At 39.4% G+C, this 25,237-nt stretch overlaps 1 protein-coding gene across 1 annotated transcript in view; it reads right to left on the reverse strand.

The window, feature by feature from the left end:
* MAP1B (microtubule associated protein 1B) overlaps positions 1 to 25,237 on the reverse strand; it is a gene marked incomplete at its 5' end in the record, with an annotated part of 66,063 nt that overhangs the window by 13,594 nt on the left and 27,232 nt on the right. Inside the window, 2 exons of the mRNA XM_082075596.1 lie at positions 1,848 to 1,988; positions 5,584 to 5,666. Of these exons, the coding sequence (XP_081931722.1) occupies positions 1,848 to 1,988; positions 5,584 to 5,666 (224 nt within the window). The remainder of the gene's footprint in view (positions 1 to 1,847; positions 1,989 to 5,583; positions 5,667 to 25,237) is intronic.

Genomic DNA, 25,237 nt, shown 5'->3' on the forward strand with positions numbered 1-25,237 from the left:
AAAGGCTGAAAGAAAGGTTTTCCTCTGCTAGCTGTTGTTGCAGAGGCAGTGGAATGGTACATCTTCAGTCTTATGGCATGGAAGAAGTTGAAAACACCAATTTGAAGCACTACCTGCAGGGAGTTCTTCAGGGTAGAGGTGGATTTCTGAATTAGACTTCATAATACAACCCCACAAAGAGTATTTACTGATTTGTAAGTACGTACCATGATCATAGTTCAGGTTTGATCCAGTGAAGTAAAAAGTGGCAGATGCCAAAAATATCAACTCTACGGAGTGCCTACATGTTTATGGAATTTAGGTTGGAAAAGACCTTTAAGATCATCAAGTCCAACCATAAACCTAACACTGTCAAGTCCCCCAAGGTCAGGACAGGACAGGAATTATTTCCTGTGATCTCTGCTTACAAGACCACTAACCACCCTTTTCTAGCCTTTTTTCTATTTTTTTTACCAGTTTATAGACCACCTACAAATTTCTTGGTCACGAGACCCTTTAAACAATGTCACATACACAGACTGCAGTACACAGACTGCAGTATGGCATATGTGATTTTCCTTTGTTTTTGTGAAATCTTGTAGAAGCAGTGAGAGCCCAAGGCTTCAGAAACAAGAAGCTGGAAGCCAACATCTCCCAAGAGCCAGGCTGGCTGGTGACCCTGGTGCCAGCCGCAGAGACGAGCCAAGTGAGCCTTACTCATCACCCACGGGAGTACGTCCTGCACACCCACCACTGCGGCAATACCTTGTCAGATGTAACTCATGGCCAACCACCACCCCCGGCTGCTTTCCAGCCAACAGTTTTGTTTCCTAATGATAATGGCAGAGTTGGCCCCTAGTTTTGCATGTAGGCATAAATGTGTCACTCATTAGCCAGAGCTGCAAGGAACGTGGGTTTGCAATTCCATAGAAAAGTAGCTTTGCAAACTGCCAGTGAGTTTTAGACATTGTACGTGTATCAGTGAGCAGGAATCTAGCTCCTTTCCCAACCCTACAACCATAGGCTGAAAAAGAGGCTTTGAGAAAAGGATCAAATGGATACAATAAGGTCAGGCTGGAGCTCATGCAAACTTTGTTTTTTCAGTGCTGAACTTTAAGATCTCACTCCACTGACATGCTCCTAAATGATTTTAGAAACAAAATTCCTAGGGATGCAGCCATACAGTTTATTTAAATATATACCATGTACAGCCGCCAAATTAAGTGTGACAGCTTGTTTACTATGGGTTCCTGCCCTATGGGAGCTTTCAGACACAGTACATTAAGCAAGACAGCAAAATAACAAGTCACAAAACAAATGGCATTAAATACTGGTATACTTCATACTTATCTCTTTGGTACATAAAAATCACAGGATTTACAGATTTCACTGGCCAAATTTTAAGCACTACAATAAAGAAACATATCAGGTAGGAGGTGCAAAAACACACAGCTATTCCAACAGGCAGCCTCTGTCTTATTTTATGTCACCTATTCCTTAGCTGCCACCAGGCAAGAACCTGATGTCAAGATCAATTTGACTGCTTTCTATGTGCACCTTAGATTAACAGCTTGTATATTTTAAACACAGCATTATTTCCTTCCACTGTAAAAAAGTTCTCTGATTTTCTGTTTCTGGAAGTAACAATTTAATTGCTCAAATTAATATTCAATACTTTAGTTAGGTAGCTAAAATCAGATCTAAATTAAATTAAATAAATGTTCCAAAAGAAAGCCTAAAATGAAGAGAAAAAACCATCAGCATCTAGCTGCCAGCCCTAAATCTGACAACACAGAGGCCCTTTTTAAGTCTTGTAGAAGCCTATGCCATCACATGACAATGGATGGAAGAAACTTTTCTGAACTCACCTCTTGATCTGTGAAAATCTCAATGAAGTTCTGAAAGGAGAATGACCCTGACTGAAGAATGAGTTCGCCTGTGTTTTCAAAGCATTGTCCAGTTAGTACAAGGAGCTTGTGTCTTGCAGCATCTGTGATCATTAAACGCACCTAGAATGAAGGAGAGAAACACATTAATAATGGAAGTAACCATGTGTTTCTGTATTCCACTGAGAATGTGTAGTTTATCTCTCCTAATTTAAAACATATTTTGCACCAGAGTCTCCAAGGACTGTCAAAACATTATCAAGTTTTAGTGTTGTTTACAAAAGACAATGAGAAAGGGTAAAAAGGAGGGACAAGAAGCAATTAGAGAGAAGGTCCGATGAATAAACCAAACTAATGACAAGGAAAACAGAGCAAGAAACAGAGCAGAGTAAAATTTGAATGCAAAAAAAAAAAAAAAAATTTCAATGAACAAATACATTCGTTGTACAACTCTTGACGAATTTTAATATCACTGTATCAGGACAGCTTTGGAGAACTGTGTCCCATGTGCTAATGAGGGGCAAATGCATGTGTCAGACTCAGTTTTTGGAATGGTGATCTTCTTTTTCTAGAGTTCAGCATTATTTGCCATTCAGTTGCAAAAACATCACTGAAACATAACAGCCACAAATCACAGACAGAAGTGTCATATTTGAGCTGTCGTTCTTTTGTAACCTGGATCATCTACAAAGTTAAGGGACAATTCTGCCTTACAATAACCGTAAGCTTGAACTTCGAGTACTCAGTAAGTCACATGCACCATTTAAATCTAATGATGTCCCTAACTATGGACACCATAAGTTTTTAAGGTGTATGAGCCCGAGACCATTTTCAATATACAGTAGTAAGTAAAGTGGATGCCTGATGGCACAAAAGAACTTGCTACTGAGAAATAACCTTCCACATTATGAAATAAGTCTTAACTACTTTAAAGTAGAAGCTCACTACTTTAATTGACCCTCACTACAGCTACAAATAATCCAGGGGGAGATTTACTTGCATACTAAGAGAAATCCATATACTCAGAATACTTGTGTTGCCTGAATTCAACTTAAATTTAAGAACAAAACAAAACTAAAAACCTTTGTAAGATTCTGTACTGTTGCGTAAGTTTTTTGCAAATACTTCTAAAATCTTGTCCAACAATAAAAAATCAATTCAGCCTCAGCTAAAGTGTAAATTTCAAGCACACTAATTTCTCTGTTTAAGGAGCAACTAAGCTAAATCAGAATAGTGATTCCAGAACAAGCCTATCCACACACATATTAAACTAAAAGAGTAGAGTCCATCTGGAACAACTCCACGTGATACTGCATATAAGCTCTATCTCCATGGAGATGACATAATCACCTCAGCTCTCCTAGCAAGCTATTCTTTCCATTTTTTATATTGATTGTTAAGCAATCAGTTGTTCTAAAGAGCTCCTGCTCATGCCAGGGAGGCTGAGCCAGGGAGGCTCGACCTGAATCTCTGCTTAACAGCTCATGTTTTCAGTACAAGTAGAAAAGAGGCACTGAATAGTATGTATCTGGAAAAAAAAAATCCCAATTCTACCACATTTTCATTGTTATTTTATTGAATAAGCGACCCTGATGCTGAGCAGCAGAAAGCTCCTTTAACTAAACACTAATGCTGGTCTGTCACTAATTGCGCTAAATAATTATAAATACAGCAATATCCTTGCTGGATCAAGTATATCTATTTCTGTTTCAGACAAAAATATAGATAAGTGTAGCCAGCTGTCTGATGTGTGTCACTGAAATCTTGTCTCTCTTAGCTGTATTAAAACCATAAAAGAACTGGCTTCCTCTTCTATGTTTTCTCTCATTGTTGGCAGCAGTGCTGGGCAGTCTGCCAGCTTATGTGTAAATTCACCAGGTTTTCCAGCACTAAAATTATTTCCTGACTTGTGAATCACTGATATGTGACTGTCACATAGTTTCCCTTCAACCTATTTTATTAATCAATGATGAAATAGGTTCTGCAGAGCTAGCAAACTATGGCAAGAAGAAAAGTAAAAAAATGCTTGCGGATTACAGAGCATAATATATGATACACATCAAAGACCTTTGAGAGACACATAAATTCTATGTCTGGGTATAATCAAGGCTTCCTGGAGGACTACCAGAAATTCATCTCCCGATTTCAAGACCACTCAGTTTCAGAAGAAATACTGCAAGGTGATGATTCTGTTCAGCTTTGCCCTTGGCTGAAGTCCCAGACTGTTTGGATGAAGTGAACAGAAAGATGTGGCCTCAGTCAAAATGGAGGTAAAGATGGAGTGTGAGCAGAAACAGAAGCATCAGCAGATACACAGTTCTCTAGACTTCTGGATAGGTTCAAATTCCTCTTCTGCTGCAGTCAGGACTCCATGGTATATCACTGTCTCCCCAGATGCAACCTGGAAATCTCCTGATCTGTGAAACTAAGTTTTCTATTTGCCATAATGAGTAGAGCACATCTATTCCAACCTCTGATTTCATTTTCTTGCCTCTTTCTTATCATCTTTTTCTGGCTTGTGTCCAGTCAGAGTCTTGCTTAGCCAGTCAATTTAAATCTCAGCTTGTAACTCTGGCCATGACCAGTTTGGCAAGATGAAAGCAAATAAAAGATTGCCTCCCACTGTCTAGCGAGAGGAAATTAACAGTAACCTAGCTAAACATTTTCCAGAGCCAAAGGAGTAAAGCCAGTGTTCAAAAGTCATTAATGGACCTCAGACTCTGTTCTTCCATGTGGTCATCCATCAAAGGTATGACAAGCAACAGCAACAGAAACAGCATTTCCCTACTTTTGGAAGGTTTTTTGGCTCTTCTCCTCCTCCACACACGAACACACTTTATAGCTTTTTAGCCTGAATGACTGAGTGTATTAACAGCTACTACCCAGCTGGCCCCTTTGCTCCATACCAAGTACTTCTAATGCATTGTAAGAGATTTTCATACACATTATTTTAGTGAATGAGCTGCCATTAACTAAGGTGACTTATTTAAACTTTCACAACTTCAGAAATTTCATTTGTTTCAGTGTGCTTCCTCCTGTTTCTGTTTAATATCACTTAAGGCTGGTAACAAAACAGATTTTTCACAATGTACTACAAAGAGAGATGCTTCATTTCCCAACAGAGATCATACTATGTCAGTGCTCCCCAGCACTGGCTGGCAATGCAATTATCCCTACTTTTTCAACCCTCAGTCTCACTAGTGAAATATGTCAGAATTGTCTTTGAGCTACACGCTCAGCTCTTTGACTCTATGGAGTTCATGAGGAATTGTCACCCCTCTTTTGGGGCACTGTCCAGAGTCCATTGATCATGTCACATGCTTTTTGAAGAACAGATAGAGCCACCTAGAGTCACCACCACACATATGACAATTCTTCTTGAAGACCTAAATTTGTCTCACAGCACCTGGTTTCTTTTCAGGCCCTTTTTCATGTGTAAAATAGTAAATAATGAAGGAGCAGAAGGCAAGCATGTGCAATTTCATCACAGCAGCTTCCACTTCATCAAGAAAGAAATTTGGTGCACTTTGGGGAAAGGAATGCTTTTATCAGAGGTGTGTTTCCATCCTATGCCTCTGAGGTTTTATTAGGAGTCTGGGAAACTAGGGAGAAAATCAAGGGATGGCTGATGTTTCTGATGATATTTGCTCCTAACATGTCCTTTCATCCACAGTTATGACCTGCTTTCATCCTGCTTTTATGACAGGTCCAGACTTACCTCAGTACTAACTGCTTCATCTGAGGGGTTGATCAGGACTACAGTTTCTAAGACATCACTTCTGTGGTGAAGAATCTTCTGACCTGCAAGCACAGAGAGAAAAAAGAGAAAATAAATTAAATTCAACCATAGTGTTTTAAAACAGCACTTTCCATCAGCTGGTTCTACATCCCGCTGTGTGACAGCTCTCTGGTTACCCAGAGAAGCACACACCAGCCAAAGCAACCACTGCACGGCTCATCTCTTTAGAAACACCAGCGGCACATGATTATGCAGGCCAGGAACACCACTCCAGAAAGCTCAAGGCAAGGAAAACATACTAGCTACAGCACTGGGTCCTGTTTCTTCCCCTGGCAGCATGAGTTCCTGTAGCTCACCTTGGTCTCACAGAGCTGGTGCGCATCGGGGACTGGAGTAACTGTCATCAGGTGAGCATCTGGACCTGTATTTCATGGGTGTATCTACACCACAGAGCTGAGATTACTCCATCCTGTAACATGCCCAGGTGGTTTTAAATAAGCTTTTCCAGGAACTATCAGTGGATAATTGCAGCAGCAGGGAAGTCAGCACGTGCTGCAAACCTCCCCTGCAAGAGCGCAGTGAATACTTGGGCTGCACAGCGATGTTGCCCATCACGCTAACAAGCACAGTTTGTGAGACCAGCTCCCCACCATCACCAGCACCATCCTGCATGACATGAGTGTGCTCCCCATCACGCATCATGGGAGTGCTCTGGAGCCAGGCAGCCCCTGTGCAGAACACAGGTCTCTGGTTGCACCAAACCAACCAGGTGAAAGCTGGGACCTACACAGCCAAAACTCCCTTTTCAACCTTCTGCTAATAATGATTAACACCAGGACACTGCGAGAAAATCCCTAGTGGGATGGTCAGACACTTGCCACTCTGCCCTGCTTCATCTTTCTCCTTATTACAAAAGCTATAGCGAGCAATGTTAGGCAACAAGAGTGAATGGACATACAAAGTACAGCTGCCTCCTACATAAATAACATCTGGGCAATTTTGGAGAAGCCTCACAGCCAGCTTTCATACTTAGCATGTAGTCTGTCTCTTTACTTAATAGCGATATTCATGTGACTGGGAGTGGATGCCAGAAAAACACAACAGGACTCTTGACATTTTTGTCTTCTTATGGTAATTGGCAAGTTCTTATCAGGGTCTTTTTCTGTGAGAACTGCAGTGAGATTAATTAGCAGCCGTATTGTCATTCAGAAATCCAGACTGGTAATTAGTCCAAAAAAAACAGAAGAGCTGTCTCTTCTGAGCAAACTGCTCGTTTCAATATTAATCAATTAAAATAATTAATTAGACTTAAAAGGAACTACGAGGGACACAGAACAAGTCACCTATTTGCGAACTGAGGAAAAACTCCTGTAAAGAGACGCAAAATAAGGAGGCTGGGAATGGCCAGGCTAAAAGGAGCTCTGCATTCTTGGGAGAGGCAGACAGGCGGGGGCAGGCTGAGAGGGTGGGCAGCCAGCCTTTCCCACCACCCCGGGGCTCCCTCCCTGCTGCCCCTGGCCCCCCCAAAGGCAGCCCCCCACCAGGCAGCCAGCCCTGCCTGCGCCAGTGACGCCCTCCTCCTCCTGACCCACCAGGCTCGCAGCGTGCTTCATCTTTTGCTGTCGTTCTGGGGAAGCTCTGCATTTATAAGCGTAAGAGTTTGCAATCAAATAGTAGAAAGTGAATGAGAAGGAAAACATTTTCTCAAGTAAAATGTGAGATCAGGTTGTAGTTTATTGTCTTGTGTATGACGGTGCCTAGACTTGTGGATAATAATGTAATTTGTTTGAGGAAACCTGGTTTTCTTAACGTATATTCTTTTTGCTATACTTGAAAGGAGACAGACTGTATATTAGGAAAGGGGAGGAGGGCAGGCCCCTGTCTGCAGCATTACCCTTTGTAAATCAATTTATTCTAATAGTGCTGCTTTCTTGCCTAACAAGAATGCATATATAAGGATACATTCGATAAAACATCCAGATGGCTCTGTTAATGCAGACTCCTTCAGAAGATGCTACGTGATCTGATGTTTTAGTTATTTCCCTCAAATGAAGAGGTTAGGCAGTTCATCGAGTTGGGAAGGAAACAAAATAAATCATCACCTTCAGTTCCCACAGAAATTTCTCACTTAATAGTTGGTGACACGGAGCACAGACTGCTTCAGGCCAGACTAAGCCTCATATAAGATTAGATATTAACACATTAAATTCGGGTAGAAAATAAATGCAATTAACCACATGCAAAGTTAGACAAAGATGCATAGTGTCCACCTGACTCAGGGCACCCACTTTGGACTTCACTGAAGCTGCTCCCAGTCATGTATCTGAGTAGCTGGGAGGGATGTGACCTGAGGAGTCACAACTCTTGCTGACCAATAGGGTTTTTACTTACACCCTATGCTCCCATGGGCCAGATGCCCATCTCCAGTGGTTGCATTGTTTCATGCACCTTGAGATTGATCTTGAGAGGCAAGCATAGAGGTCTGCACCATGTTCATGTTGCCTGTTTAGAGCTGTATGGGTGACTGCCTCCCTCTTGGACTTCCCAGTATCAACATGTGTTATGGCTTATCAGAGGCTTGGGACCAAGCACTGGTAGGGTGTGGGTCACTACAAGGACTCCCATCCCATGTAAAACTTTGTACATTGGTGGCAATTTATTGCCATCTGTAACATGGTCCTGTGTCACTCCTCAAGAAACAAAAAAATATGTCTTTTATTAAAACTGTTTACAATTTTGTAAAAGCAGCACAGGCTTACCTAGAGTTCTTTCTTCAACTCTGAGAAAGGGTCTTTAACAAATGCAATCACTAAGGAAATGGTATTTTCCCAACAGGACATTGTGTTGCAGAGCAGTAGTGTGCAACCTTTTTGCTCAACATTTCTGGGTATAGATGGCAGGGAAGGCTTGATATATTTTAATTCCTACTCAGGACAATAGCCTGTTTATTGATAAAAACACATAGTCCCCACTGCCTTTGCATCTGTGGCAAGCAAGAGATGGATGACTGAAAATATTACCAGCTAAGGATTTCATATATGTCAGCATATAGGAGGTCTTGGGAGCAAAGTGAGAGAAGAGAAAAGGAGTTTTACATTCTATTTCTATGCATCTAATCACTAAAGGTCAAGGCATGGGCTAATCAGTCAATCTTTTACATTTAATTAAATTGGTAGAAGAAAATAAACCTTTTGCAAAAACCAGAAGTAATAAATAGCCTAAGGAACACAACAAAAGTCTTGACCACTGAACAAGAAATCAGATGGAGCATGGTCCTTGAGCTGCTAAGACTCTGAAAGACAGTATTGGGGTTTGTCAGCCACTATGCTGGAAAGCAATAACAGATGTTCAAGAATTGTTTCAACTACATCTGTTTCAGATTTATTAACACCATGTCTGATGAAGGTTATCAGAAGTTATCACATCCCTTGCACATGATATATTTAAAGCAATACATTCCTTTGGAATAAAAGGAGCTTTTCGCCTGCCCAAGATAAGTGCAGTAATCCATACTCTTTAAATAAGTTCAAACTGCTCATTATTTTGCCTTATTTTTCTAGTGGGAACTTCAAATTTGTCCTCCAAAAAAGACATGTTAACCTTGTGTTCAGCATGGTTGTTCTATGTTATCAACAGAGTATTCAGAGTTCTAGATGACTGGTCATCTGATGGTTGCTATTTCTTGTACTAGCAGAATAAATCTATATTTCCTTATTTTCAATAGAAAGATCAATGGGCATAAATTGTCAAATAATGATATAAGTGTGACCTGTCCCAAACCTCCTCACTGTCAACCTAGAGGCACTACATTGCAACAAGTCCTCCAGACCAAGGAGAAAGAATCAAGATCCCCCTCTACAGTAGATTACTACTTATGTGAAGAAATTATATGGAGCACTCCATCCCTTTCACCTTCTCTGTTGAGACTGGACCACCAGAACATCTTAAGTTTCCTGCTGACCTAAACTGCATGCTGGAGAAACAGGTACGTGTACAGCATTAAGCAAGGTAGTGGGTTTTACAGAGAGTTGTCAAAGCAAATTCTGACATTTAAAAACTTGGAGTTCTCTATCTATAAGTAAGAAGAAAATGTTTTGCAGACTTGATGAAGAAATGGCCACACAATGCCCAGGCACTGGACTGTGAGAGCAGAACTTCACAAAGCCCCTTCCAGACATGGTCTGAAATCCCTGCAGGTGATGCTGGCGGTGCAGAAGATAATCAGTCAGTCTGGTAACCAGCTGACACGATGGGGAGTGCATAACACAAGCATAACTCCATTTATGTCAGAGAAGATAGATTCACTGCCTCTAGGGTTCAGTTCAGCCCAATGACTTTCTAAATTTAAGCAGGGTGCAAGGAAGGTATAGTCGTTTTTTCCAACCAGAACTCATACATGTACAAATATTGGAATACTTTACATATTTCTGGGTGAAAATAAAATCCATACCTTCTAGGATGATGAGTTGGTGTGACAGCTGTTAACAAAAAGTCAGCTCTATTAACACTGCTGAGCCATCTGATGGTGACCAAAATTTGCAAGAGTGACACTGACTGCAAAGTGACTGTTTTCTTTGTAATTATTTAAACCTGCTTGCTCTAAACACAATGGTTAATTCAGATTCATATCTAATGTAACATGTTTTTTATAGAGAATGATGTGTCATCTCTGCAAATTCATGTTACTCTTTCTTGCATCTGATCTGCTGGAATGCTGAACTTTGTTGTGACTCTGCAGAAAGTATAAATCCTTGTTTCATCTTCTCCCTCTCCCTACATAAATGGAATTCATATTCAAGTTTCATATGGTTCAGCTGCAACCCGGTGACAGTCAAATGTTTTTCGCACTCACATCTGACTTGCAACAATCTATTAACTACAAATCCTGAGAGGCAATGTCCTGCAGCATATTGTAATTTAGGATTTTTAAGCTCACATTTATTTAATGAAATAAGGTTAGTTGTATATAATTTCATTTTAGTTCTTGGATACATCCTTATCTGTCAGATCTCATTTGGTTTTATACTTCTAGGTAATAACAGAGCCCTGAAAATAGAAGGCTAGACAGATGATGATGATGCAGCCTGAACAGTAACTTCAAGATTCAGCCTCCAGTTACTGTACATGAACTCAGTCTGCCAGCCCTTGGTCAGGACTCTTCTAAAGCAGAGAGGGAAAGAAAGCTGACCTGTTTGCACTATTATTCATCGTTGGATTCACACCTTCCCCCTCAGACTTTAATACTTGCAGACTTATGAACTGAGCTGTGCTAGGAGCTGCTGCAAGAACTCAAATGATTGCAGGAGACTCCACTGCTTTGAGACCCCTTCCCACTGAAATGTCCCGAAGTATATTCAAGGCATTAAATCGTGTTTTCACATAGCCTGCTTGATCAACATACTAATTGTATCGACTTCTGACACTAAACAGTGATTTCTTGCAGTATTTGCCAACTTTGTGTGACATCTAATTTGTTCTCAAAACACAGCCATTGATCAAGCAGAAGCAAACTGCTGGCCTTTCACTCCTATCTGCTCCTGACAGGGCAAATTGTTACCCTCAACTGTCATTCCTGACCTTCAGAAACAGTATTTTTTACATAATTCTCGATGCTTTACTATCCCAGGGCTCTATGAAGGACTGCTAAAGCACTAAAAATCTCTTCTGAACAAAGGAGTACTATGAAAAGTACCCTGAAAAAAAAAAAAAAAGTTGAAGCAAATTAGTCTAAAGAACAACATCAATAAAAATTTATAGATTATATTTTAAATGCCAACTCAGATAGGTATATCTGCCAAAAAGGGGATAGGCCACAAAAGCTGAACCAGGTTCCCTAGGGATTTCATTATTGATTTCACTGTGACTCTGGACAGGAGCGAAGTATAAAACCATGATTGCTGAAGACCTCAGTAAAATCAGAGTAAAATGGATCAAGAAAGGACCTCCTGTTTGTATACTGAACTTGCAACAGTAGTAGAATCTGATACTCCTGATAAATGGGTCCACCTTTGACTTTGCTTAAGGAAAAATACATCCACTGGTCATTCAACAGCACCAATCTTTTCGTCACTCGTCCTAGGATAACCAATTATTCCCAATACCTAAGATTTCATATTTCTACTCAATACCCCAGTCAGCTGTTGTAGAGACAGTGGGTCCCTGGAAGCATCTTTGCTTTCTCATTTGCTGCACAGTTGTCACTGTAATCAGACACAGGTGTCTCTGAACTCTGCCACTTCTATTTTGTCATCTACTATTCACATGGTGAATAAAGCTCTAATCCCAGAAGCCATGTCCACTACTATTTGACAGCACTGTAATTTCAGTGAGAGGATGGCAAGCAAAGGACATAAATCTGAAATGGCATAGCTGGAATTACACTTTGCAGACAGGTGAGTGCAGCTTTATGACCCTACTCCAAGAAATAATCTCCTGTAATTGTAGGATGAGGCGTGGGCAAGGAAGAGTTTAGAGAGCAGGGCGGTTCAATATCTGGGCAGAAAAACAAAGAACAATGGTGGCTGTTTACCAGAGGGTCATGCAATGTCCCAATGAGAACTGCCTTGTTCGATAGCCTGGCTGCAGTCAGCATGGCTTTGAGAAGCCAACACCCCATCCCACCCCATCCCATCCCTAGTGTCTGACACAGGTTCTCACAATTCCTTTACCTGAAGTCACCACCTCACCCAGGAATCACCCTTTGAACCTTGAAATGACAGGTTTCAGAGACAGCTAGAAGACTGCCACACTAATCAACATGGAATCTTCATATACAATGTTATGTCTTATTCTTCAACTGTTTTGCCCTTAAAGTCTTTTTGCATAAATTATGTAGTCTTTTCCACTATATTCAAGGCAATACATAGCACTTATTTATGCTCCATATAGCCAAACTTAAGAATATTCACTGTTCAGAGTGTCCTCCTGAATTGCATATTTTAGTCTTGTTTAGGAATATTTCCACATATTGATTTTGTAGATTAAAACACTAGAGACACTGTGATTTCTGAACAACTACTTTAACAACTAGTATTATTTTTAGAACACATCTGATAGGTGTGAAAGGATTTTAACCCATAGATATAAGGAAACGATTTCCAAAGTCATACAAAACCAGAAATCTGAAACTTTGGAAGCCAAGCAGAGCTCTAGACACACAGCCCTTTTGCTTCGGCAAGGCACATCACTACGTTGTGCATTAGAAAATACTAAATAATTAAAAAGCTATGCAAAATGGATTATATTTTTAGAAGGACATCCTAATGCACTTTTAACTACTTTTCACAACTGAAATTCTTCCACAAACTGCTTGCCTGGCTATTAAGTTATCTATATTATTTAACAAATAATAATGTTATCACTCCAGATCTTGAAACTCTAGCTACAGGTGGCAACAGAAAATGGAAACCAACACCCACTGAAATTCATGAGAAATCTGTCTAGTACTATCTAACAAAAGCAAAGCGTTTAATCTTTTCCTGTCTTAGTTTTTATATTTCATTAGCTTGATGTAGGCAAGTAGTCAGATGTGAGATTCTTTGTAAGCAGTTGTCTTGTGTTACACTTCTCCAATACTAGTAATAATCTTAAAAAAAACAGTTAACAGCAAATTAATAAATTAATGGCTTGCATACTGTGGTCAAACCTATATTTTTTGGCTCTAATCCTTTCATTGTCTCATTGTAGCTGCTCTCCTATCCTTAAGTTTCAAATGCATAGACAATGGCAAGGGCAGCTCCATGGTACGCTGCAGAACTAAACTGAGGATCTGGAGCTTTATTTTTCAGCTGCACAGCGTGTTACTCTTATACTGCATAGAAATTGGCAGCCAACACACGCCACGATGGGAGACTGCAGTGATGCAGAGCTGACTCATCGGTCCTGAAGGTCAGTGGAAGTCCTCATCTGAGCCTGCATTTGGGACAATTACTAACCAGGGACGAGAAACAGAACTGCGCAACATCAGACATCTTCCAGAAATGACCTTCTCTGTATAGAAATAACTAAATTTCTTCTTTTACTACTTGAAAACATCTCAGCCCCAGAAACTAAAATAATCCTGAACAAAGATGACCATTTCCCAATATAACTTATTTGCAGTAGTCCCGACAATGTGATGTTTTAAGTTTGCTTAGTTACTCACAAAAAGAGTCTCTCTTTCCCTTCTCAACATGGTGTTAACTGTTAAACAGCCAAACTAAATCTTCTTTGGAAAAACAAAACTTCTTTTTCAATACCTCTGTGGCTCATTACCTCACACTCCACTGTTTATCAAACAGCACCATATATCATAATTCACAGGACTGGTTAGAAGGTTAAGTGTTCTTTTGTTTATCAAGTGCCCAGTATACTCACATTACAAACAAAACCATTTACGGTGCTGTTGAAGATGCTACGCAAATTTGTGAATCAAAGAAAAAAGGCTTGGGATGTTTTCCAAGGGCTGCATTTTTTGGAAAAAAAAAAAAATATCAGATTTATTTTAATGATTGCTTATGACTGAGCATGATTTTTCCAACCTGCATTAAATAACATTGTATCTAATTCAAATCCAAGTGCACTCCATGGGAAAATTGCCACTGACCTCAATGAGGAGTGGAAAAGGTTCTCTGATTGTAAATATCAGCTGTTGAAAACAAGATAGGGAATGTCAGCATTATGGAATTTAAGCAAGTAGCCAAAATCCTTCCTGTATTTAAAGAAAACACGAGCTTAGTTCAACATACCTTATCTCCTTTCAAATGTTACCATTGCTTAAACCTCCTTTTAAGATCCTTCCATTTTACCTCCCTGTGTTGCAGTGCCTGGCTGTATCATCCTGTCCTCACCATCTCAGCTGCCAGGGGAGGGAAGTTTGCTCATAGTTTTCCCCTTTCCTCTGCAGCACTTTCTGCAGATGCTTCCTTCCACTGCACTGCAACTCCCACCTTCTTACGGAAAATGCAGCACAGCAGCATCAGGGAAAAGCTGATGTAAATGCAAAATGTGCAGCAAAGGGATAAATACTGAAGAGAATATTTCAGAAAAAAGTAGTCAGAAGCCTGACTTTCCTCTTTTCAGACGTCTCTACCTGAATACATTTTTATCTTGCTCCCTCCATTCATGGAGAAGTCTCTGAATTTTCATCACTTCAGAAGATCTGTGTTAATGTTTCCAAATTGCCACAGACTACTTACTAATGGGTTTTCATCACCATAGCAGCTGAAGCCAAATGCAAAGCTCCAATTAAAACCCTCTGGGGGATATTGCTGGTCTTGGGGTCATTGCTACATACACAATTTAGTATTAAGCTCGTCTGCCATCTCTGTCAAAAGTCGGACAAATCGATACAATCTAGAGGGGTTTCACACATAAGAAAATCATTCTTTCCTTCAAGCAGATCTTCTTTGACATGTACTTATTAAAATATTACCATTTCTTAGTTTATATATATAATTTCTGTCATTTCTTCTAGTTCAATTCAGAGAATAATTTCATTGCCTTTGCAGCCCATGAATAATGAATGACAGATCTGTTCCCAAGCACTAAGGGCTGTTTCAGGGAGAATAGACACTTAACTTTGCAGTACATAAAATAATTTATGGCTGAATCTTCCTGCAGTTTGGCAATCAATAAGTATTCTTGGGGAAAAAAAAAAAACAACACATTACATAGCCTACCCTTGATATTTGTACTGTAACATTTGTTACGTACAATAAAAATTCCAGATTTTTGCCAAAATACCTCCTTAAACATAATTTGGCTAGTTCTGGTATTTGGAGAACTGTGAAGCTCTTCTTTCACAAGTAACATCACAGCTATATTGCTGTTTTATGAACAAATCACACAATTATAATAGCTGTGTTACAGCAGAAGAATTACATTTTTTAATAGTTGTGTTTTACTTTTGTGTGCTTTAGAAACTTCTCATTCTGTCAAATGTATTTTTACTATCAACTAATTTACCAGCTGTGAAATGTCCCTGAGCCTCTTCAACCACTGCAAAACCTAACAAGGTCCTCTGTTTGTGAGCCTTTAATGAGAACGGGGTTTAAGCTTTTCCCCTGGCAACCATCTGGCTTCCCAGTCCCATGTGACAACTTGCCCAAAGTTGCTTTACATATAAAAAGTGAAATAAACCCATGATGATAAGCAGTGTTGCTAACTATTTTCTGAACTCAAATTCACTGTCCTATTCCAGCTGCAACCACTTTCCTGGTCTGAAAGAGCAGAATAACTGTCCTACCTGAAGGCAGAGATCTTGCTCTGCCAGGAGAGAGACTCATTTGAAATCTTCAAAACACCTTAACCCTCCAGTTCCTTACTGAGTGTGTCCAATTGTCTACTGTGATAGTTTTACACAAACTGCAAATGTAATATGAAATCAATTGCCTCTGCGTACCATACCAGCAAGTAATACTAATTAATCCCAGGTTTTACAAAGAAGAAAATGAGAAGGCAGCATACCTGCTAGCTAGAAGTTTCAGCACAAAATGAACACTCTTTTGGCTTTCATTTCTGAAATTAAAACAAGCCATTAAACAGTCCCTGAAGTTTTTTGCCTTAAATTTTCTGATTATGTGCCTAGGTACAACCAATTGGACAATATTATAAGACTGAAAAAGTCAATGCTATCCTGTAATTAGAACAGGCTTGGAAATCAGAAACTAAATACAGCAAGTGTGAAAGCAAAAGCTGTCCCTCTAAATGATAAAAGCGGGCAGACTCCAGAGGCCAATCAAGAGCCTAACTTGCATAATTTTTATTCTTTACTGTCCCTGTACACTCTCCCTGTACCAATTTCTGCATGGAAAAATAACTGAGGAATGGATCTAGTTCTGAAAACACTTATTTTAATCTTCGAGTATTTGAGTTACCATTTCTGATAACCCTTCTTACTCCCAGTCTTCTCCCTCAGAAGAAGCAGAGGCCCCTAGAAATAGTTCAGACAGCCTCTGAGCTGGGGAGCTGAGGACTACTCTTGCTGACCCACAATGGGAGAGTACTTAATGCTTACACAGCCACAGCAAGTTTTTACAGCTGAGCACAGAAGATGCAACTGGCGAAACAGCTTCTTCCTGCACATGCAAGAACAGCTGTGGAGAACTATGTCATCTCTATCTAGACAAATGTCCATGCAACTCACAGGAAGTCCACCTCAATGCTCAGTGCACATCAAAACCAGTTGCTTTAAAATGAAAGAAGGTGAAAGTTCACCCTGTCATGGAAAGGAAAAACATGTAAGTAAGTATGAGCTTTGCTTCAGGTTCTGTCTCTCGCAGCTAAGTTTTCTTACCTTTTCCTAAACCCTCATTGGTATTTAGAAACCTCTAATCACCCGTTATGCCTCAAAAATACAAATCTCTGAAGATACATGATGTCACTCAGTGGGAACAGTCCTAAGATTTTGGCCTGGTCTTCTGTGAAATTGTTGGAAACCTTTAGCATACCATGATTACTTAACTGTAAGGTCTATTCTTCCCTTTATGGGCATGCTTAACTCCTATTAATGCTGATGAGTTATATGCACACAACAATGAAAGATTAAACTCCTCATTGTTTAAGAGGTGGTGATCAGCCCTGTGCTGCTTTAGGGAAAAACCTCATGGATATTGCAAGTGCTACGGGGAGTTAATCTCATTACACACTACTAATAGCATTTGTGGCAGTGTTTGCTTCTTAAATCAACCATAGGTGACCACCTGGTGCCCTGGAACTGGAAAGCTGCTTCCACAACACATGCACAGACCAGTCTCTGCTTAGGAGATTATTCTGTAGGATGCTGTGAATCTGTTCTCCTGACACTTTCTCCCCCACTGACAACAACATGTGGTTTTATTTTCAGTTTGAATATTTGTGACTAAACAATAGAGCATTTTGAATTTATTTTTAGCTACACAAATCTTTAAAAAATTGTTTTAAAGAATCACGGATTCAAATACAAAGGTGTTTAGTTAGGAATGAATAAATTGTGGTGCTTTTCAATGCAAACTTCACACAGGCTCGTCTTCTTGAGTTACCATATGATTGGCTTCACCTAGTACTTTCCAAAGGCAAAATTGCTGCATGGATGATTTAAAGTACTCTTCAAGACAGCAATCAGAGAAAATAAAGACAACTGTAACAGAGATACTAGTACACTGAAACTCAAATGTATTTTTAACTAGGTTGACTTAGTGCATACCAATTAATTTAGCAGAGTCATGTTGACTTAAACCAGCTAGTGACCTAGTCAACAAATCAGTTTTATGACAGAGTTGAACAGAAAGGCCACCAATCACTAAGCAACTGTTTGCAGACACCAACTGAATAAGTAAAGGTGGTTTCATCATACAAATTTCATCATGCTAAGAAAAAAATTTACGATTGGCCACCCCTTTTTCTGTATCTAAAAGCTAGAAATTTACAGAAGTCAAACTTCAGAAAGAGACTTGTTCACACTAGGTTTGGGATCAAAATTAATTCCTCTGGCTTGCGTCCAGGTGCGATGCTTTAGGGTACACACAGGAAGAATGGTGACCACCAACTTCTTAAACAAATTTCATCTTTCTAATTACTTTTGGCCATTAACATCAAGTAGCCTCCAGCGATGAATTGCCAAGATGAGACTTTAAAGATAATTAATACATTTACAAATATATCAAAACTGAAATCTAGCAATGTGTTAGCAGAATATTGTTAATAGAGCTGAAGTGTTGATATGGACATAAGAGAAATGAGGGCCACAATTAAAATGGAAATACCAAAGAAAGAAATGTACCCTATTTTTATTTCATATGTTTTAAAAGATGTATTCTATCCATATTCCATCAGTGGATTTCATAACAATTGACACTGATAATTTATCTAAAGTGTTAACTCTCAAGTAACACTGGGTGGATGCTAGAGATATAAAGGTCCTGTTTAAATCAGGGGAGCTAGAACAGTTCAGGCTCTCAAAGAGAGCCAACCCACTTTCTTATTTATAAAGGAGGACCCTCCAAGTCTCTGGCCTCTGTCTTCAGCAGGCTCCAGGCTTTGCCTTTATTTCTTGTGCACTGATTGCCCCTGGAAATGTGCTCCAGGAGTCCTCCAGTTTGGAGGCTCTCAGCTGTAGATTGTACTGTTGTACTGTTGCAATTATCTTTATGCTGTGTTTCCCCAAATAAAACAACTGGAGAACACAAGAGCCAGGAAAAAAAAAATTAAAAAATAAGAAGTACAAACCAGCTCTTGGGAATTTCTTAAAAGAAGGTGACATGCAGAAAAAACAGATAACAGAGAAAAAAAATCTCAGGTCTCATATAAATGGGAATGACGGGTTGTGGTAAATTCAGTAGTTAGAGTAAGGACAGTTTTGTAAAAATTTTCTAAGTATAAATCATTTATCAAAAACCAGCATCTTCATTTTGATCTAGCTAGTCTCAATAATTCCTGTAGGGTTTCCCTCCAAAAATTCTGCAGAATCTAGAGAGCAAAAGTGGGAATTTTATAGCAAGACTCCCTGAGATATTTATAAGTTTGAATACCATGCCCTTGGACATGCAGACACACAAGGTGGTCCATTCCCAGCTACCTTGAAGAAGACCATGAGGAAAATCAAGAGAAAAGTGTTTTCCAGATTCAGATACAACTGTGTAATGTTGTGTGTTGTCTAAGAGCAGACGCCTACAGGGTAAATGAAGAAAGTCAAGTCCAAAAGTAGCATTAGAACAGTCAAGTGCTGCACAAATTCAGACTGAACTTGCCTCAAGCCACATTTGTCTTATGGAGAATGGTACACAGTAGGTCTGGACATTTTCCATGTAGCTAGGCAAAATCACCTTTGCACAAAGCACAAGATTTTACCTTATTTTAGTAAGAAAAAGAGCATTCTATATTACCTACATTTCTTAACTCAGTTTCTGGAGAGTTCTGTTCAAAGTACAGTCAGTTCAAAGGGATTTTTAAATTTTCAACTGGTACGTAAAATGACTCCCTCATCCAACTTGTAGCCCACACAGTGCCGCAAGATGTGCTCCATATCCCACACCTTCATTACTACACAGTGCTACCTAGACTGATGAAAACTTCACCCAGTCCTGAGAACCGTGTACCTTCTGCATTTGGAACAGAACTGACACAGTACAACACCAAAATAGCTGATTTATAAGCACCTGGAAAAAATAAATACTCAGCGATTATAAAACCAGCTGTTGGTTACAGTGGCTTTCAACACACAAGCCTAGCAGTGTAGGCTAAATATACACTGCTACTCAATTTTTAATAAGTCATTTGGTAAAATTTCATTCATTTTTTATGAATGCTCAAGAAAGAAGTGGATATGACTGCTGGTAGGCATGGGGTAAGCGATAGTATCTTTACATATAGAGATTAGCTATTTCTTCCTATAGCTATGAAAGACAAAAAGAAAAACATACATTCTTATTCTTACAGTGGGACTGCACCACTGGGAACACTCAGCACTTATCCTAAGACTGCTCGTGTATGGCCAGTGAAAGCAGAGAACCAGAAGACTCATTTACTGATCTGAAAGGCTTGGAGGTTTTAGAACCAAACCAAGGTCACCCTTGAGGAGAGCACATTATCACCCAGACTTGAGAAGGCCTTGTCACAACCTTAGGACAGCTGACATTGTGAATCCACAGGAGATTGTATCCCAGTTTTAGGAGCCATCCTCTGTGATGGTAGGCACCAGGCTTGGCTGAGATCAGATGTGCCAAGGTGGGTAAGTTTCTTCCACACCACTTCCAGGAAAACCTTGGAGGTCACAGCCATGCTTTCCAGTGCTTTGAGTAATCACTAACAGGGTAGGAATAAATCAGATGTAGATTTCAAAACAATGTCTCTGGCATCCTTTAGTTCCCAGCTTGAAGGTCTCAGAAAGATTCTCAGATTTCCAACAAGGTCTTCCTTTTCCTGTTTTCCATAAACATTGTGAGACAGCACATGTGCTTTCACTTTTAATTTAGAAGATGATGGATCACAGGCTAGAGTCCAATCAAATTCTAAGTACAGATATTTTCTGCTATGAATATTACCCTGGCAATAATAATTCATACATTCATCAATAAAATCCTCATAATGTTACAATCGAGGGAAATATTTTACTTTTCATTTGCCAAAGAGTGAAAAAAAGAAATTAAAAAAAAAAAATCCAAGAAAATTGGTACATTTTTTTACAAACTGTCCTTGCCTTGGTGGTTATGAAATAAAACACAAGTTCTTTGACAGAACTCTCTTTTTTCCTCTTTAATATATTTGTTGTTAGTGAATATTAAATCTTGATATGCAACTGTAAACACATCTCTGCTGTTCCCTCAGGTCAAAGCATGTGGGCTTATATTTTATAGATGTATCATCAAGCCACAGCATGCTTGCTGTTATTTCAACATATTTATAAATTGTCCCATGCCACACTCCTTTGAATGCTGTAAATTGCTCCCATGATATTTTTAGCAATACTGAGAATTCAGCTGGCATTGCAGTAATTCTTTTAGTGAATGAAACTCTCAGAAAGACTGTATAACATTCACCTAAGTGAAATTAGACATTTCTTAATAATATTAAGGAATCATTTTTATTTTCAGTCTATGCATCATTTTTCAAGCCACATGAGTTGTGTGTGGAAGCTATGTTGGGGGAATGATATATTAATGACCATAAAATCAGTTAGTAGGTCTGACTTGAAGTTTTAATTACACTAATACAGTTCTATCCATCCCATATAGAATTTTTTTTCTTCCTGTTGACTTCTGTATATTAACATTCTTGTACAGAAATACCATCTATGAGATGGTATTTCTTTCTCTTTTCTCTGAAGGTTGATCTATGCCAGTATTAATATGCCCACACTTTCCCCTTCTACTTCAAATATCTGAGCACTTATCACCTCACCATTGTCAGACTTACTATATATGCCATTCTACATCCAGGCACATATCCACTGTACCTATACCCCCTCCTTTCTGTCATTTTAATCTCCAAGAAAAATACTTGTTGCTTATCTTAGCATTAGATAATATATTAAACAGTATGTTCATTTCAATTACGGACTGCAGTACATCTTCATAGCTTGTATGGCAGTAAATTGTAGACCTCTCTGAATAATGAAAAATCTTGATTCTTGTTCTGAACAACTAATTCCAGCATTTGCCTCTCTCCTGTTTGTAAACCCAAGGTCTGAACACCCATCAGAGGAACCACTGCCATTGAGGTGTCCCAGAAAGAAACAGGAAAGCTGTAGGAAAACAGATTCCTCTGGGAAAGTTTGGTTCTCTTACCTTACTATGAGACTAAGGTAGCCCTCCACTTTATGCTGTGATATTTCATTTCCTTGGCATCACTGTCATTGCAAAATGTTGAATAAGTTTGTTCACTTGTCCTTTTCTCCTTTCTGTCTTAATTGTAATTTTCAAGGAAAATCTCTTGTGAGAAGTAGGTGAACTGACACAAGTGTGCAATATAATAATATAAACGACTAACATGGAACAGCACGTGCATCTCTTGAGGACAGTGTGCATTAGGTGCATCAAGGCAACGTACATGTCCATGACATCCTCTGGCTGCAGGTCCCTCAGGGAAGTGGACATGGGCAGTATCAGCACATCAGGCCGCAGATGTCACTACTAGTTACCTAAATACGTGTCCATGGCTCAGCTTTGCAGACTTTCCTCCTTGACCTCCCTCCCTGAACAGACATGGGGAAGCAAACCTTTGTACAAATGTCCCTGATAGTGCCAGTCTTGCACTGTATGGAAAACAATGCATTTCTGTTGATTTTTTTTTAATGGGACTGAATTTTCACACCATGTTCAAGTTGGAAATTTTGGGGAAGGCAAAAAGAAGATGAGATTTGACACACTTCATCTACATCTGAAAAATCCTTCATCTAAGGAAAAATAAAAAAGACATTTTAGCAGAATGTAAATTTTATTGAAAGGGTATTTTCAATAAAAATACGCTTAACTAAAATCTTTTAGCAGCTTTGCACTCTTTAGTTTTAGTGACAGAAGTAAAAACTCTACTTTTGGTTTCCTTTCAGCACTCATTCCAGCTCACTTTTCTGGCTCCTGGGAGCTCTTACTTGCTTTATTCCTGACAAAACCCCTCCAGGCCATGGGGGTGGGGGTTAGTCCCTCTGTGCCGCATTTACATTTGGAGTGAGTGCTATGTTTCACAGCTGCAGCTGTCAGCCTACCCTTTCTGCTGTTATTTGCATTTCAAACAGAATCAATGGAAGCAATGAACTACAAAATAAATTGAAGTTCTGCATAGAAAACAAATTCCTTTTATTAATCCAACTCCGTTGCTAAAGTACTAAAACATGGAAAACTTGGTAAGATTGCACAGTCCCTAATGCTGAGTACCATTTCAGGGGAGATCAACAGTTTTTATATGTCAAAAACTGTAATTTAAAAGGGAAGATTTTTCTACAGCTGGCAGTAACCTAGTTTTTAATAGGTAATCAGGTCTGTTGCCCATCTTAAACACATCAAAATGTTATTCCAAAACCAGTCCAACAGAAAAGAAATTGAGGCTTAATAACTCTTCCTCTTCCACCAAATATCTTAAGCTGCTCTACCAAATGTTTCACATGTTATAGAAGTCCGCATCTTCTAGCTGGAAATTAGATTTGCAATTCACAGTCTGCTACCTATCTCAGCCCTATTCCAATGTCCTGTAGGATATTTCTCACTCACAATGATTCAGAACTTGAAAAAGTACTTTGGAGGCTAGAATCTGCACATAACACTGCAGGCAGTGTTATAAAATAGAGACTCTAGGGGGAGATAGAAAAAGGCTGCAAAATCAGAGAGAGGCTGCAAAATCAGAGAGAAGCTGCAGCATCCCTATGCAAACTCCATAGACATTGTCTATAACAGCAGTTGAACACAACCCCAGCTATATGCTTCACTGTGGCATGGTAGCATGTCTGCAAGGCATTCCTAGTGTGGGTCAATCTGTGGGGAACAGAACCAAAGAGCACTCTCCCATCTCTACCACAACTAACCACTCTGGCCACTCCTGCTGTAAAGACAGCATTCAGTCATGCTCCTCATAACAGCCTCGAGTGTCATTTAATCCATTTGTTCCCCCTTACTTCCAAACAGCACTGTGATGCACACCCCTCTGTACCTGCAAATGATATATACCATTGCCTGTGAATATCAAAGAACATTTCTGGGGGAAAAAAACAAAAAAGTATTCCCAGGGTACCAGGGTAGTGTGGGAGCATTGGGATTTGAAATGGCCATACTGAGCCTGTGGCTATGACATCAGACCTCTTAAGCTGATGGCTGGGACACTAATAACAGGAGTACTTTGTTTCTTAATGGACCTCTGGTTTCCTCAATGCACCCTCAAGTGTGAATAGTTAGGCGCTACTCCTCCCCCCTGACCCTTCTTCCCTTTTTTTAACTCTTCAGAGTAAAGTTAGGCCTAGACAAATCATCTTTGCAAAATATTGGCAGAACCCTTCTTGTCTGTGATGGGAAATCTTCAAAGAATAGCTAGATCCTGCAGGGAATCAGCTCATCTCTCTGTAGATGCTAGGGTGCACTTACAGCTGTGGTGACTCAGCTAGACACAAAACCACAGACCTGTCCACAAAGAATCTCTCGATATCTTGCAAAATAGTTTTTGTGTTACAAGCGAATTCCAACCCAGAATTAGTTTGTTTTCCACTTGCTTAGTATCTCCCTGGCTAATGTATTTGCTAGTTTTTATCACAATTTTCTGGATGCTGAATAAAGTCATCACACATTTTGCTCCACAGCTGTACTTTGAATAAAGCAATGTTTGTATACTGGTTGTGTTTCTGTTTATAAAGTTGTTTAATTAACACTTTGGAAATACTTGTGTTTTATAACTTGCTGTGCACAAGGGTCTTTGTTCCAGTTTTGGCTGTTTTGTATGATTTGTAACAAAAATAGCAGAAGTACTACAGAATATAAGATATTGTTCTTCTATACAGAGATAATTTGATGGTGTATAGTTTTCATGCACCATATATCACAGATGCTGGGAACAGGAAAACACCCTAAGTTACTCAGAGTAAGGGCTGGTCCAGCTGGCCTTCAGACAACAGGGCATTTTCCACTGACTTCAGTGGGAGTTGGACAAACTTACTAGAGACAGAGAGTAATTAAAAACAACAGTCTATAAAATATGTTTTGCAAGATAAAAAACAGGGTTTTTCACAGTGCCAAAAATATTTTCACTTGCTAATTAGCAATTCCAAGGAAACAATGTTGACAGACTTTCAATGAATTAATACATTCCCCATGCACTACAATGTGAATTTTCCCATGGTTTCAAGAATAAGTTAATTGCGAGTTGGTGCTCGGTCTAATACTGTGAATTCAGGCATAAATTATTCATCCTCTCTCATATAGCTCTATATCCCATCTGTAAGTTAAATGGAAACTACCCCCACTCCCTGGCTCAGATTCCATCTAATGTAGATCGGCATAGTAACAGTGAATTCACTGTTATTCTGTGTTTAGCATGCACTTAGCAATAGGCCTAAGAAATCCTACTTGAGAATGTCTTTAGTAACCGAACAGCTCCTGTGGACTGAGTTTTGCAACATATGCATGCAGAACCAATCCCAGAATAAATTCTCCGGTTTATCTACCAGACGGATTAAGAGCTGTAGCAAATAGTACAAAGG

The sequence above is a fragment of the Streptopelia decaocto genome, assembly GCF_964273445.1.
Source record: "Streptopelia decaocto genome assembly, chromosome: Z".
Classification (NCBI taxonomy): domain Eukaryota; kingdom Metazoa; phylum Chordata; class Aves; order Columbiformes; family Columbidae; genus Streptopelia; species Streptopelia decaocto.